The following is a 15,092-nucleotide window of genomic DNA, read 5'->3' on the forward strand; positions in this document are numbered from 1 at the left end:
GGTGCTGATAGGTAGTGTTCTAAAAAGTATACAAAAGCTAGACGTTAAGAACGTATCCAATGAGCTAGCAAAGCGAGCATCGGATTGCAAAGCAATCCGAAATGAAGTGCGAAAGCAGTTCCGGGGGTTGGCGAGCGCTATCGAGCAGGGGGCGAAACCTCCTAGTTTATACATATTATGAACACTAAATAAGCATCATTGTCGTCATGGCAATTTTTACAGTTCCTCTAAATCAGTGGTTTCCAACTGGCAGCCCGGGGGCCGCATCCGGTCAGCGAAGCCTTTTTTTGTGGCCCGCGAACTAAAATATATTAGTTGTCATTTTTTTGCGGACAGATTTCGTAAAAAATCTATATGGGTTTAAAATACTTTTCTCGTTAATAAAACCTAGTTTCTTCGTTTCTGTGAAATTTTACATATCACCGGTGCAAAAAAAATTATTTCTCAGGATTTGCATCCAAGAAGATATTTATTCAAACATAAAAATAATCGTGTATGTTGCTCTTTTCTATTTCAATTTTTTGTATTTTGTGAATATAATTTAGCATGTGTGTATCAGAAATTTTCTCGAAGAAATTCTCCGACTTAACTTTTTAAAACCACTCATTTTGGACGAAAATATTTACACACACATTTGTAAATATCTATTCTCTAGTGGTTGCAGCAGACAAACCTCAATTTTGTCATTGACCATTTTGTGTGCTACTATGTAAGTTTTAATACCAACCTTTTTAAAGTTTTATATCTTAACAATTGGATATCTGTTGCACATTAATTGTTTAATACATGGGTGCACATCAAAGTTATTGTTGCCCGAATTTTTTAATATGCAATTAAATATTTTTAAAAATGTACATTTTATTTTAATTCGCAATTCAATACTTTTGTTTTGTACAACTTGGTAAAAATCTGACAGTAATATTTAATGTTCCTTCAAACATAAAAGAGTCCTATATAAAATTTTGATAAAGTTGCGGCCCGCCATTTGATTTATGTTTTTAATTGTGGCCCCCGGCCTCATGTGAGTTGGAAAACCCTGCTTTTAAATGATACCTTTACTCCATGAGTTTTACCTTTTAATACGTAGTTTATTTCTTTTTTAGTATACATATATCACCTAAATTAATTAAGAATCACTGGCGTCAATAATGGAATGGCGATTTTTTACGTTTCTCCTAAGCGAATTAGTACCACTTTTTCTATAATTTTACCTTTGAATATATGAAGAAAAAAAATTTTCATTTCAATCACTGTTTATTTTAAATTTTTATTTTTGTAGAAACACATTTAAAAAAGAAATTCTATGAACAAAATAAACACGTGGTATCAGATAACTTTAGAAATATTAATTTAGCGCTGAGTAATTGTCGTTCATTGAATTTATCGGACAAAGCGAATAAAAAATAATTAGATATTAAAGTACGCGCAATACACTTTTTTTGATCAACAAATATCACTGATATCTTTTAAAAAAATTGAAAAAAAAATTGAAATGTCTATAGTCAAATATGAAACAATGGCTAACGCTTAACCAATCAGAAAATTCCATTTCGTTTTTCGCTTATTCCTCTCGAAGGGTTTGATGTGGAATGCTCTAATGTCGACAGTGACCTACCTTCCTTGTGCTTCCAGCTATCTATATGCCAAACTTCATCCCTTCCGATTGGATGATTTAGGAGTACGAAAAGGGCGCGCACACGGACAGACATTCAATTATATATAGAGAGAGACTAGTTTCAGAGGCTCATTCCAAATGTAACAAAGATACATTTTAAGAATGAAAAAAAAAAAGGTAAAATATTAAACAGATTATTTTTAAATTTTGATTATTATCGTCAGGTACATTAAAACTGTAATTATAAGTTGTTTTAGATCAACGTTTATCTTTTAGGAATATAAATAAATAACACAAAAAGTACGATATTAAAGTACTTGCAATAACCTTTTTTTTTTCAAATAGAGCTCTAAGCAAGCAAATATCACTGCTGATATCTTTAAAATATTTTTAAAAAAATAGGGGGCCACCCTGGCCGAGCGGTATCACCCGCCAAACACTGCGCAAAGCGTGGAGGCAGCGGGTTCGAATCCCGCTGTTACTCTGGATGTATCTTCGTGCTGTCCTTTTCTGTATTGTTCTATCTGTTTTTCTTTGACAAAGGTTTATAAGCCTAAATTGAGCAAACAAGCATGCGAATGTACGTAAATCCAATAAAAAAATTTAACTGCCTATAGTTAAATTTAAAACAATGTCTAATGCTTAACCAATCGGAAAATTGACAATTCGTCTTTCGCTTATCCCTCTCGAAGTGCTTGACGTAGAATGTTCTAATGACAACAATGACCTTACTCGTGCTTCGAATTATCTATATGCCGAACTTCATCACTTTTGTGCTGATGGCTTAGGAATATGTAAAAGGACACAAACACAGACAGATATTCATTTTTATGTATATAGACTATTTTTATAGGATCGCTCCAACTGTAACAAAGATACATTTAGAGAATGAAAAAAAATTTAAATATTAAAAAGATTAGTTTTTGAAATTTTGATTGTTACTGTCAAGTTTATTAAAACTGTAATTGAAAGTGGTTTTAGTTCAACGCTTATCTGTTAGGAATATAAATATAAAAAATATGTATATGACATAAAAAGAAAATAATATTTACAAAAATGAGTTCATTGGCTTCTTGTTTTTCAACCAATAGAATTTGCGACATAAAAAAAGGTAGCGATAAACAATTTTGCATATTATCAGTTACACATTTAATCGCAAACAGCTCATACATGCTACAATGTTATCACTTATTATTGAGAACACTAAAACACATTATTGTACTACACTGTAAAAATTTGGGGTCAAATTATGGGGAAAAGTACCGCCACTCAAGGCGCAGGTATCATTTACTGCAAAATTCATTTTAACCGGAACATGTTACGGAACAAATAATCTGATACATTGTAATTTTTACTGCAATTAACGTAAATTAACTGAATCACTCTAATTAAATAAATACTAGGAGGCTTCGCCCCCTGCTCGCTGGCGCTCGCCAACCCCCGGAACTGCTTTCGCAGTTCATTTCGGATTGCTTCGCAATCCGATGCTCGCTTTGCTCGCTCATTGGATACGTTCTTAACGTCTAGCTTTTGTATACTTTTTTGAACACTGAAGTACCGAAAACTTTTCACTGTAGAAAATTCTAAACCTGTGCATTTCAATATTAATTTGAAATTGCAAACAGTTCNCAAGTCTAACAAAAAGTTTTGAATGACATCAGTTTTATTTGAAGACTATGTAAGAAAATTGGATCGGAAATTCTTCGCTAAAAAAAGAAAAGTGATACTTTTTATGGATAAATGCACAACGCATAGTTATCTACCTAATTTGTAAGCAGTAAACTTGTCCCGCCAAACACAACAGCAAAGTTGCAGCCGATGGACCAGGGTATCATAAAGTGCTTCAAACAGTCTTATCGTAAATGGCTTGTCAGAAAAATGATCTTAAATATTGTAAGCATTTAGCAGATTTGTAATTAATAAGCGTTAATTAAATAATCCGACAATATTTCGAAAGTCCAAAACCGAAACTAACGGTAAGTCGAACTTCCGATATGTCGAAGTTTTTCGTCAGTCCTATCAGATTCGAGTTATCGCGAATTCACTGTATATAACTATATATATATATATATATATATATACAGTCAAATCCCGTTATAGTGAACCTTCAAGGGACCGAAATTTCGGTTCACTATAACTGGGTGTTCACTATATCCGTTACGATGGCAATTTAACTAATAGTTCCAAAACTCCTCCCTTTTATTACACATTATTCAAATAACTGACTGAAAAATATTATGTAGTAGCAAAAAATGTGTTATTTTTAATTACTTTTCGTCTTGCGTACAAAAGAAAATTGCAATCTTTAGCTGATGAGCAATCCTCAACATCAGATATAGAAATACTTCCCGACTCTCAGATAATTTTTCCTGAATTTCTGTTATTCCGTTTTTTAAACAGGTCTAACTTGCCATTCGAGCACATAAAGTAGTCTCATAAAATCACTTAGCAAATTCATCGACATTTGTCCAAATACTGGAAGATTGCCTTCTTCGAATGGTGAACCACTTCAGTAATGCTTCTTCAACATCCTTGCGATCTGCTTTCTAATCTTGCTTTCTAATCTTTCATCCTTGCGATCTGCTGCCATCTAAATTTCTCTCATGAGCAGAAATTATTAATTGCCTAGTTTTCCATATGTTACAAACTGCAGTTTTGGATAATTTATATTCCCTGAAAATATCAGCTTGATTGCATCCATTTTCAATTTTTCTGATTATGCCCATTTTATCATCAAAGGAGAACGTCTTACGTTTACTGCTCGCCATAGTTAAATTTGAGACACTTGTGTGCAGACTTTCTTTTAGCTGAACTGAGAGCAAAAAGGTGTTGAAATGAGAGCCTTATCAACACATATTAGTGTCCAACCCTTTGACAAATAATGAATAATTGCTCATTCCATCTGACAGAAAATGCATATTGATCCCACTGACACCTTACAGGTGCATCATCTGTCTGGGTTGGAAACATCTGCTTGGTTTGTTTAGGGATGGGAAAGTGAAATAAAAAAAGGCAAACAATAAAAAATGCTTATCACTACATTACCCCTCTACAGATGGTTTTAAAAATCGGTATATGTATTTATTTTGAAGTAGAAATTTCAAAATCATTACAAAAAAAATCAGTCGAAGACAGAAAAAAGTTCATTATATCCAACTTCCACACTTTTTTGGTTCACTATATCCACAAAAAATAACATTATGCGCGCATAGCAAGGCACGGGACCAAGCATTTCGTTCACTATATCCGTGAGTTCACTATAAACCGTGTTCACTATAGCGAGGTTTGACTGTATATACATACATATATATATATATGTATGTATGTTAATGAAAGTGTCTAAAGGACTAAAATAATCAAAATAATTCTGTTTTTGTAGGCCACAGCTCTTTAATATCATCACCAAAAACTTCTTAAGTTCTCACCCAACGTCCTTCGCAGCTATTTCATTCCTTTCTTCTTTTTAGTTGTCTGCTGTTTATTTGCTAATGGAAAATCATCAAAATTTTGATTGGTGATAAAATGAAAGAAATAGGTGAAACATTTTTCTTTCACCAGTTACGCAATACTTAACTTGCATTGTAATCAAGACTAGAACTCCAACTGAAATCCACTCTAGCTAGTTGAAATTTCTACTGATGGGGATTTTGATTGGCGATAAATTCGAATTAACTCTAACCTGACGACAAATTCTGTTTTTAGAGAACTGAAAACATTTGAAACCTCTGATGGGGTTATAAATTAGAGAGTTTCATTTTAAAATTTGTTGCTCTAGTTAATTGAAACTTTGATTAGATTGTACATTCCCTTCGGCGATTTTATCGCAACAGTTGTAAATACGCATATTTCAAATATTAGTGTTTAAGAAGAGACGAAAAGAAATCATATTAATGTATAGCATGTATTGTTAACATCATTGTCCTCAAAGAATTAAATATCTATAAATGATATTATCAGCAGTTACTTTTAAATGTTATACAGAGTGTTCAATAATTACCACTGTTTATTTTTAGAATCCTTGACAAAAACAGGATGTTAATGTAGCTATACTAATCACTGTAATCACTGAATGACTCTTAAAGACGGGTGTAAAAGAACCAAAACCTGTTTAATTGAAAATTAATGGCCCTAATCTTTTTAATTTGGTTCTTTCTCATGTAAAAAATATCGAGTGAACATATTAGAATTATTTCTCATGAACAAAATTTCGGGGGGCTCAAAACCATATGACCAAGGCCTCGTGTATAAAAAAAATAAGAATAGTGTAATGTAATACATAAATATCTCGCATTCCTTCCTTCTTTGGTGGCACTACAGCCCAGGATGCGTGCTCTTTATAAGAGACAAGCTGTATTTATTTATTTTCTAACAGCTCTAACATGTCTTCTATTGAAAATATAATTTAAAATTTGGAGACAACAGCCTCAAATTTGAACATTTATTAATTTATATTAAAATACCTTTAACATATGTTCTATAGAAAATATACTTCAACTTTATAACAGACAACCTTTATTTATTTTATAAAAGCTTTCAGTTTCAACACTTCTTTTACTGAAAGTATAATTTAAATTTTGGTGACCACATCCTCAAATTTGAACATTTATTTATTTATTTTAACACATAGTTGAACTTATACTAGATAGAAAATATCCTTTAACTTATATGAGACACCTTTTATTTATTTTTAAGGCAGATTAAACATATCTTTTATTGAAAATATAATTTAAAATTCGGAGACAGCAGACACAAATTTGAGCATTTATTTATTTAACACAGCTTTATTTAAAGTAAAATTTAAAATTTGGACAGAACAGCTTCAAAAGGAAACCTTTATTTGTTTTAACATTGGTTCAATATTTACTCAATAAAAATATACTTTAACTTTTATGAGACAACTTTTATTTATTTTTAATGACAGCTTCATCATATCTTTTATTTAAAACCTAATTTAAAATTTTGAGACTACAGTCTCAAATTTGAAGATTTATTCATTTATTTTAAAACAGCTTTAATATATGTTCTGTAGAAAATATGCCTTTATAAGAGACAACTTCTTAATATTTTTATGACAGCTTCATCATATCTTAATTTAAAAATATAATTTAAAATTTGGAGGCAACAGCTTCAAAAAGGAAATTTTTATTTATTTTAACATAGATTCAACATATACTTCAACTTTTATGAGACAACCTTTATTTTTTTTTTTTGACAGCTCCAACATATCTTTTATTCAAAATATAATTTAAAGTTCGGAAACTATAGTCTCAAATTTGAACATATATTAATTTATTTTAACACAACTTTAATATGTGTTCGATAGAAAATACGATTTAACTTTATAAGAGACAAAATTTTTTGAATTTATTTTATAAAATCTTCAACATTTGTTTTATTGAAAATATAATTTAAAATTTGGTGACAAAAGCTTCTTCATTTATTTTAATACAGATTCAACGTAACTTTCAATGAAAATATAATTTAAAATCCGATGACAACAATCTAATGGATTTAATTATTTATTTATTTTAACGCAACTTTGAAATATATTCGATACAAAATATTCTTTAACATTATAAAATAAAACCTCTATTTATTAATTTTATAACAGCTTTAACATATATTTTATGCAAACATGCTATAAATTTTGGAGACAACAGCGTTAAGAAGGAACCTTTATTTATTTATTTGCTTTAAATGAAAAATTCTATCCTTCTTATAGTAAAGTATTGATAAAAAATAATCTGTTGATTTAATAGTGTGACTATAAAAAAGTTTCAAGATTTTGTTTTTCTAAGAAAGGAATATTTATTCATTTGGCGCAATTAATCACGCGCCGTTACAACTCTTGAAATTATTTATTAATAAATTATAAGTGATTACAAACTTCGATAGTTCGACCTTTTCAAAGAAAACAAGTTTATTAGGTTGAAAAGTTAACTCATGAAAATGAATAGCTTGATTAGAAAGCAATTATTCCGGCTTGCTGTTTCAACCGTTTTTAATTGAACGTTATGCAATGCGTATGTGACGAAGTATATAAAATGTGCATTTGATGCTACGAAAATTTATAAATAAGTTGCTATTTAAAGTATTGCAAGGTTATCTTGCATCTAAATATAGACACGTTCACCTTGCACCTACAAGATTTGTAAAAAGTTCGAGAGTGTCCTTGAACATTTATATTTTCAATCTCTACTCAGGTAAGGAAAGGGCAATTTATATATGGAATAAGTCATCGACGTGATTCAAATATTAATTGAGATAAGTGCATTAACGGCCTATTTTTAAAACCAAATTGCGAAATGTGGCAGATTTTTTAATGTTTACTAGCAGTCTATGTTACTTTCTTCGCCAAGGTAGGTCATTCTGTGGAATGTTTTTGAAGAGTTGCTTCGTTGTATTTTTTCTGCTAAACAATGAAGGTGAAGGTGTTGATGGAGTATGGCGAAAAAAAACATTACAAATGCTTTATTGAGAGCCTCCGAAAGGACTTTTTGAAAGATAAACTCGATTGCAATGAAAGCGCTGAAAAACTCGCCAAATCACCACAAAAATCATCCTGTTGGAATAAAAATAACGATGTTTCTGATAAAAATAACAATATTTCTGTTAAAAATAACAATATTTCTGTTAAAAATAGCATAGACGTAATCGATGTTTCTGATACAGAAGAATCGACGATTTCTCAAACCAGCAATGGCCGCCCTCAAATCAACAGGAAAAAAAGCGGTACAGTTGATACCACATGGCTTGAGAAAATGGATATTAAGTACGTACCATTGGATTATTCAACGATAGAGGAACATGCTAATTCGAATGGTGAGTATTCTAATTGTAGTTCTAATGCCTTTCCTGTACAAAATGGAGGGGGTGGTCTGCGTAATCCGAAGTGTGCGCGGTGCAGAAATCATGGCAAAAGTGTGGATTTGAAAGGACATAAGCGACATTGTGTGCATCGCAGGTGTAAGTGTGAAAAGTGCATGGTGATTGCTGAAAGGCAAAAAGTTATGGCGAAGCAAGTTGCTTTGAGACGTGCACTTATTCAGGATGAAGTTATGGGGAAAATGGTTCCCAAGACAACGGAAGTAGTTACCAAAGACATGGATTATGACGATGATGATAGTGATAGCTGCATTGAGATAGAAAATAATAAGTTTGTTGCTGAGGGGACGCAAACTGATCCTGATATCGAAGAAAAAATAAGTAAATATTTTTAAATTATTATTATTATTATTATTTATTTTTTTTGAGCTTCATACGAGTATAGCAACTTAATGTAAAAATATAACGAATTGAACACTAATTATTATGAGTTTATTTTTTGAAAGCAAATGGTTCAAAAACTAATTTCCAGACAATTTTTCTCATAACTAGGCGAAGGTCTGCTTAATTTATTCAAAAAAGAATAAAAACATAAATGTAGTGTAAGAGAAGCACAATAATAATAAAAAAAAACATTTCATGGTTCAAAAACTAATTTCCAGACAGTTTCTTCTTATAAATAGGTAAAAATCCGTTTAATTTACTAGAAAAGAATAAAATCATGAATATAATTTAAGAAAAGAAATAATGTAAAAAAAAAATTGTTTCAAAACCAATGCGTAAATTAGAAATGCACTTTTTTATATTTATTTAGCAGAAGAATATATTTTAGTTAAATCGAATTTGGTTTTTACTTTAGAAAATAGTTCTAAATAAATATTAAATGTCAGCTGAGAAAATTCGAAAATCACCCTTTTGCAAATGCTATAAGAATTAAAAAATTCCAGAAGTAGTCAGTATTTTGGAATTAAAATATTAACATTCCTAAATTTGCAACCATGCAGGAAATTTTTGAGTGCTATAAATTACTTGTACCATAAAGTTGCAAATAAATTAAATATTTTGGAAAATAATCTAAATCACTAAATAAATACCCTAATAAATGATCTGTTAGTATTTAGCCCATATTTTTTCCTCAGACAGCTTGATTAGGTGATTTGATTAAAATAGAGGCAACGAATGTGATACAAATCTCGAACCATATTAAATTTTTCTAAGAACCGTGAAAACCCTAATAATATTGTCATGTCCAATCTATGTATCCACAGCATCCCCATAAATTCATCTATTCCTTTTAACTTACCATTCATTAGTTAAAGACGTGCATATCATTCATAGCATTATAATTTATAACATAAAAATATTTGCATTTATCGTTTATAACATTGGGAAATATTATATATGAATAAATATGGCTATTAAGACGCAATTAAAGTACAATTTAAAAAATTGCTTTTCCACCACAAAAGTCTAGTTTTTTAAATTTTTCTAATTTGTTATTTAACAATCTAGTGTTTTACATTGTAATTACAAATAAACACTGTAAAAAAAGGTTTTTCCACATGGAGCGAAAACGTGTAAAAGTAGATCCGAAGCAAGTATAACAGTCGAATTTGAAAATCGCCATGTATTCAAAATTGAAATTGATTCAAAATTGAATTCAATATTATCATTCCTGAGCAAAATGGACAAAAGTGACGTGGAGAGAAAAATTTTGGCAGCTGAAGGAAGATTCGAACCAAAGACCACCGGGTTCGTAGTAGCATGCTGAAGCCACCCTAATTACACTTTAGTCCAGAGAGAGTTTGGAAGCCTTATGTTATAGTCGCTGCGAGGAATTATGGACTATTACTTGTTTCGAAGCTATTTTGACACATTTTTGAGAAACCCTTTTTTACAGTGGAAGTATAATGCAACTTTGCTAACCAGCCAAAACTTATAGTGAAATCCTGAACGATAAATAACAGAAATATTCCATTTTGTCTACTCTAGTTCCTCTCTCCCTCACTTGCGAGATATTGTCTCCTGAAAATCATTAGTTTTCTAGATGCACTCTTTCAAAAATATAATAAAAATAACAGTGCATTGCTTAACGTTGCCAATATAAAGTTATTTTCACATTCTAATAAAGATATAATTAGTTCTAATAAAGTTATAAGTTCTAATAAAGTTATAAGTTCTAATAAAGATATGAGATTATTAATTCTAATAAAGATATGAAATTTCTTAAAAATTAAATCATAACAAAGATCATAGATCATAACAAATATTAATATAACATTCAAACTTTTTAAATTACCTTAACATAACATATTCACTCTCTTTCTTGAATCTAATTAGTGCCTGGATTATTTCTGAAACAAGTAAATTGTTTTTATTTTTGATATTGAACTAAAGATAACATGAAAGCTAAGTATGTCAAGATAAAAGAAATTATGAATATTTATTATTTTAAATTTAGCTAGACAGTAGAATATAATATGATTTTGGTATGTCGTGGTAAAGTCTTGGATTTGATTTTTATTTGTATGTTTTGTCCAATTACTTGAGGAATACAAATTAGTTACTAACTATCTAATCATATTTGACACATTGACCTAATTATAATCATCGACATAATCGAATATTCTATTATTATTAATTATTAACCTAAGCCATGGTTTTACAAATTGCACAACAAATTCAACTCTAAAAAACATAATCTTTGCTTTTATTTTTGAATAAATTATGAATAATAAAGTAGAGCAAAATAAACCTTCTTTTTAGTATAGAAGCATACAAATTAAATTCTGAATGCTAAGTATTATTTACGAATTGAAAATTTATTAGGCTTCAAAGTATTATGATATTCGGAAAATAGTAATTATTATATTAAATTACTTATTTATAATATACTATGTTTTAATGAGATAGATATCCTTCCTAATGTATTCATCTAAAACTCAAATTATGTTTTTAACGACCTAAATTATGTTTTTATGTTAGTGAATTTTTGTCATAAACATATTTTTTCGTTTATCATATATTTGCTCAGTAATTACATATTTTAGTAGTTATCAATTCCTTACATAAACATATTTTTTCCTTTATCTTATTTTTGTGCTGTAATTACATATTTTAGTAGTTATCAATTCTTTACATAAATATATTTTTTCGTTTATCATATTTGTGTTCAGTAATTACATATTTTAGTAGTTTTCAATTCCTTACATAAACATATTTTTTCGTTTATCATATTTTTGTGCTGTAATTACATATTTTAGTAGTTATCAATTCCTTACATAAACATATTTTTTCCTTTATCTTATTTTTGTGCTGTAATTACATATTTTAGTAGTTATCAATTCTTTACATAAATATATTTTTTCGTTTATCATATTTGTGTTCAGTAATTACATATTTTAGTAGTTTTCAATTCCTTACATAAACATATTTTTTCTTTTATCTTATTTTTGTCCAGTTATTATATGGTTTTATGTTTATCAATTCAACATAAATATAATTACTCGGCTTTAAATTTTCATAGTATAATAATTATATTTTAAATCGCCTTTCAAAATGACTTATTAACAAAACATATCTGATTTAAGCTAGAAATTCGAGACTCTGAAATCAATTTGTATTCGCTTTTAATGTTAATCAACTGTAATTGCACACAGAGAAAAAGATTTTTGCAAAATTACCGGACTGCATAGTAATAATATTTTAGTAAAAACAAAACAAACAAAAAACATAATTTTGGTTAATATTACTGATATGTATACGGTATTTAAACCTTTCGTTTGGTAATTTTGCCGTTCATATGGTAACGATTTATCGGAAATTCTAATTTACAAAATTATAGTTCTTATTACCACATATTTAGTAAAAACTTCAAAACTAGAAAGTAAATTTATTCAAATTTTACCAAATATACCAAATTATACCAAATTTTACCACAATAAAAAAATTTTGACACATATTCTAAAATTATATATTTTTTTTAAATTTTACCGCAGTCATTAACCTATGCTCTTCAGTAAAAGAGCTTTTTGTGTTTTCCAATAGAGCCAGAAACTCGGTAAATTGGTACCATATTGCGGTACCAATATGCGGTACCATAATGCGGAATCAATTGGTACCATCTGGTTGTTTTGACCATAATTTTTTTCTGAGTGAAGAGTTCATCAATTTACATAACTGCAACGTTTCCATTCGGCGCACTTTGTTCCATGGAACAAGCGAACTTAGTCACCTTTTAGGCATCCAAAGCATTTTTTTTAATATATCAATAATATATCGATAGTCTATCGATAATGTATCGATAATCCATCTATAAAATCTGAACACAAATATTCGTTTTAAAAAAATACGTTTCTAAGTGTTTTTCCATTTATACACAAAATATTTTTTGTAGATTTAACGCAAACTATTTCAAGGGAGAAATTTAGAAGAATCTGTTCCTAATCCTATATGTTATTATTTGCTTTAGAATATAAAATTTTATTTCAAAATTATCATTGATACTTATAAAAAGAAAACCATATTCAAACTTCCTTATTCATAAAAATTAAAATTGATTACTTAAAATCACCTTGTCCATGCAATGGAGTATTCACAATTATTAATCTTTCTTTTGGTAACATATTATCAACAATTTTCCCTAAAACCCATTGAAAGGGATTTATATAATAACAACACTAGCTAAAACTATTATCCAAAAGCGACTGTTCATCCGTACTATTTTAACTAACGCCACCGGATAGCATCTAAAAGCAGAAAAGATAAAAATAGAAATCGCAGTTTAGTGCGTAAAAGTCTTAATATAAGTATTACTTATCGCAAGAGGATGGGCTGGCTAGTTAGAAACAATTCTAGGAACATCTGATAAGGTTCGAATGCGACAATGTTATTTTTCTCAGTCATAAATGCTACAAGAAAAATACAATTTATCTGTTGGATAAACAAGTGGGTGAATTTTCGAAGATGTAATTTTTCTAAAATTTAAAACACAATACATACAGCTATGCGTTGTGAAATATTCCGAATGAATTACTATGCATTTTTTTAAATTATAATTTATTTATTTTAGTTCAGTGAATTATTCAAAAATAAGACATAGAATACGAAAATAAATGCACCGTCACTAAATTAACGTATATATTGCATGTAGATATATAATGGGTTAAGGTAATAAATCTGGCAATTTTTAATAATAACCATGATAAATTAATCACATTAACCGGTTATTATTAAGAATTGCCGCCAATGATAAATCAAGCTTATTAATCACAATAAACGGTTATTATTAATAATTGCCAATGATAAATTATGCTTATTAATCACAATAGCCGGTTATTATTATTAATTGTCAATGACAAATTAAGCACAATAATTACATTAACCGATTATTATTAATAATTGCCAATGAAGTTCAGTCAATATGGCTAATAGGACATAATTTAATGAAACTTCTAATCTAATGTAATACATGTTTATGGGCTAAAATATTAAATCTAAGTAGAGTTAATATAAATAATCAGAATAATAGCATAGATAAAAATAATAACATATAAATAATAATATAGAATAATCAGTAGAGTTGGAAAAAAATAAAGGATTACATGAAATACGAATTTTGACTCGTATTTTAATTTTAAAATAAATAATTTTAGAAGTTGAATTTGCTTGAGTTTTTTTTTAATTTATACTCTGAGGAAAAAAATCTGATCGAAACTATCAGAATATGGTAAAATTAGAAATAAAATATGGTTTTAAAATGTATAATAAAATTAGGGAGATGTTGTAAAACTTGGTAATTTTTCATAATGCCTTAGAGCGTAGCATATTACCATTTATGCCATAAAATTTATTTTTTACTAAATGTGCGGTAATAAAAATTATAACTTAAAAAACCAGAATTTCTTGTAAACCGTTACCATATAAGCGGAAAAATTACCAAATAAATGATTTAAAGTCCGTATTTTTGGTTTTATTAATCAGAATTATGATTTTTTTTTATCAGAAATGTCATTACCATACAATAAGTTATATTTATCAAAATTTTTTTCTTCGTGCATTATCATATCTATTGATAAATAAAGACTTCTGATGTCTCGAGTTCATAAATTTAAAATTCGTTCCACAAGTACATATTTAATAAATTATATATTCGATATGAAATTCGAAACAAAACATGGATAGATGCATTTACTTTACTGAAATATATTACAGCAAAGCTCCACATGATATAAAATTTAACATTCATATTATAAAGATAGACACAAAACTGTGATATTTCTTAGCATATCTCTTTTATTCAGGAATTTTGTACATTTTATCAAACATTCTATGAAAGAATTTTATTAAGGAAATTAAGAAATTTTGTGTGTTTTTTAATCATGTTTATTGGAAATCTCAAGCCGAATGTGTTGATAATTAATACACTGATCAAACTTCATTGGTAATTGTTCATAGTAACCTGCAAATGTGATAAATTCAAATAAATTATTCTCTTTATGCGACTTACTTGATTATTATTAATAATAACAGCCATTATCAATATTAATCGATTATTTACATTGACCGTAATATATCAGTGTGGCCACATCCTGGTAAAACTTAAAAAGTATTAGCATATGTCTTATGAGGTTATTGTATATATATATATATA

At 28.7% G+C, this 15,092-nt stretch overlaps 1 protein-coding gene and 1 long non-coding RNA gene across 3 annotated transcripts in view; one reads left to right on the forward strand and one right to left on the reverse strand.

Annotated features, from left to right (window-relative positions):
• Positions 1-15,092, reverse strand: part of LOC139426938 (uncharacterized) — a 121,503-nt gene that overhangs the window by 89,708 nt on the left and 16,703 nt on the right. For both annotated transcript variants that reach the window (XR_011638063.1, XR_011638062.1), the window contains exon 2: positions 10,740-10,794. This is a non-coding gene — a long non-coding RNA (uncharacterized lncRNA). The remainder of the gene's footprint in view (positions 1-10,739; positions 10,795-15,092) is intronic.
• The window catches only part of LOC107443843 (doublesex- and mab-3-related transcription factor 1A), a 172,613-nt gene continuing 165,468 nt past the window's right edge, over positions 7,948-15,092 (forward strand). Inside the window, exon 1 of the mRNA XM_043050834.2 lies at positions 7,948-8,821. Within this exon, the coding sequence (XP_042906768.2) occupies positions 8,035-8,821 (787 nt within the window). The 5' untranslated portion in view covers positions 7,948-8,034. The remainder of the gene's footprint in view (positions 8,822-15,092) is intronic.

This window comes from Parasteatoda tepidariorum, chromosome 10 (assembly GCF_043381705.1).
Source record: "Parasteatoda tepidariorum isolate YZ-2023 chromosome 10, CAS_Ptep_4.0, whole genome shotgun sequence".
Lineage (NCBI taxonomy): Eukaryota > Metazoa > Arthropoda > Arachnida > Araneae > Theridiidae > Parasteatoda > Parasteatoda tepidariorum.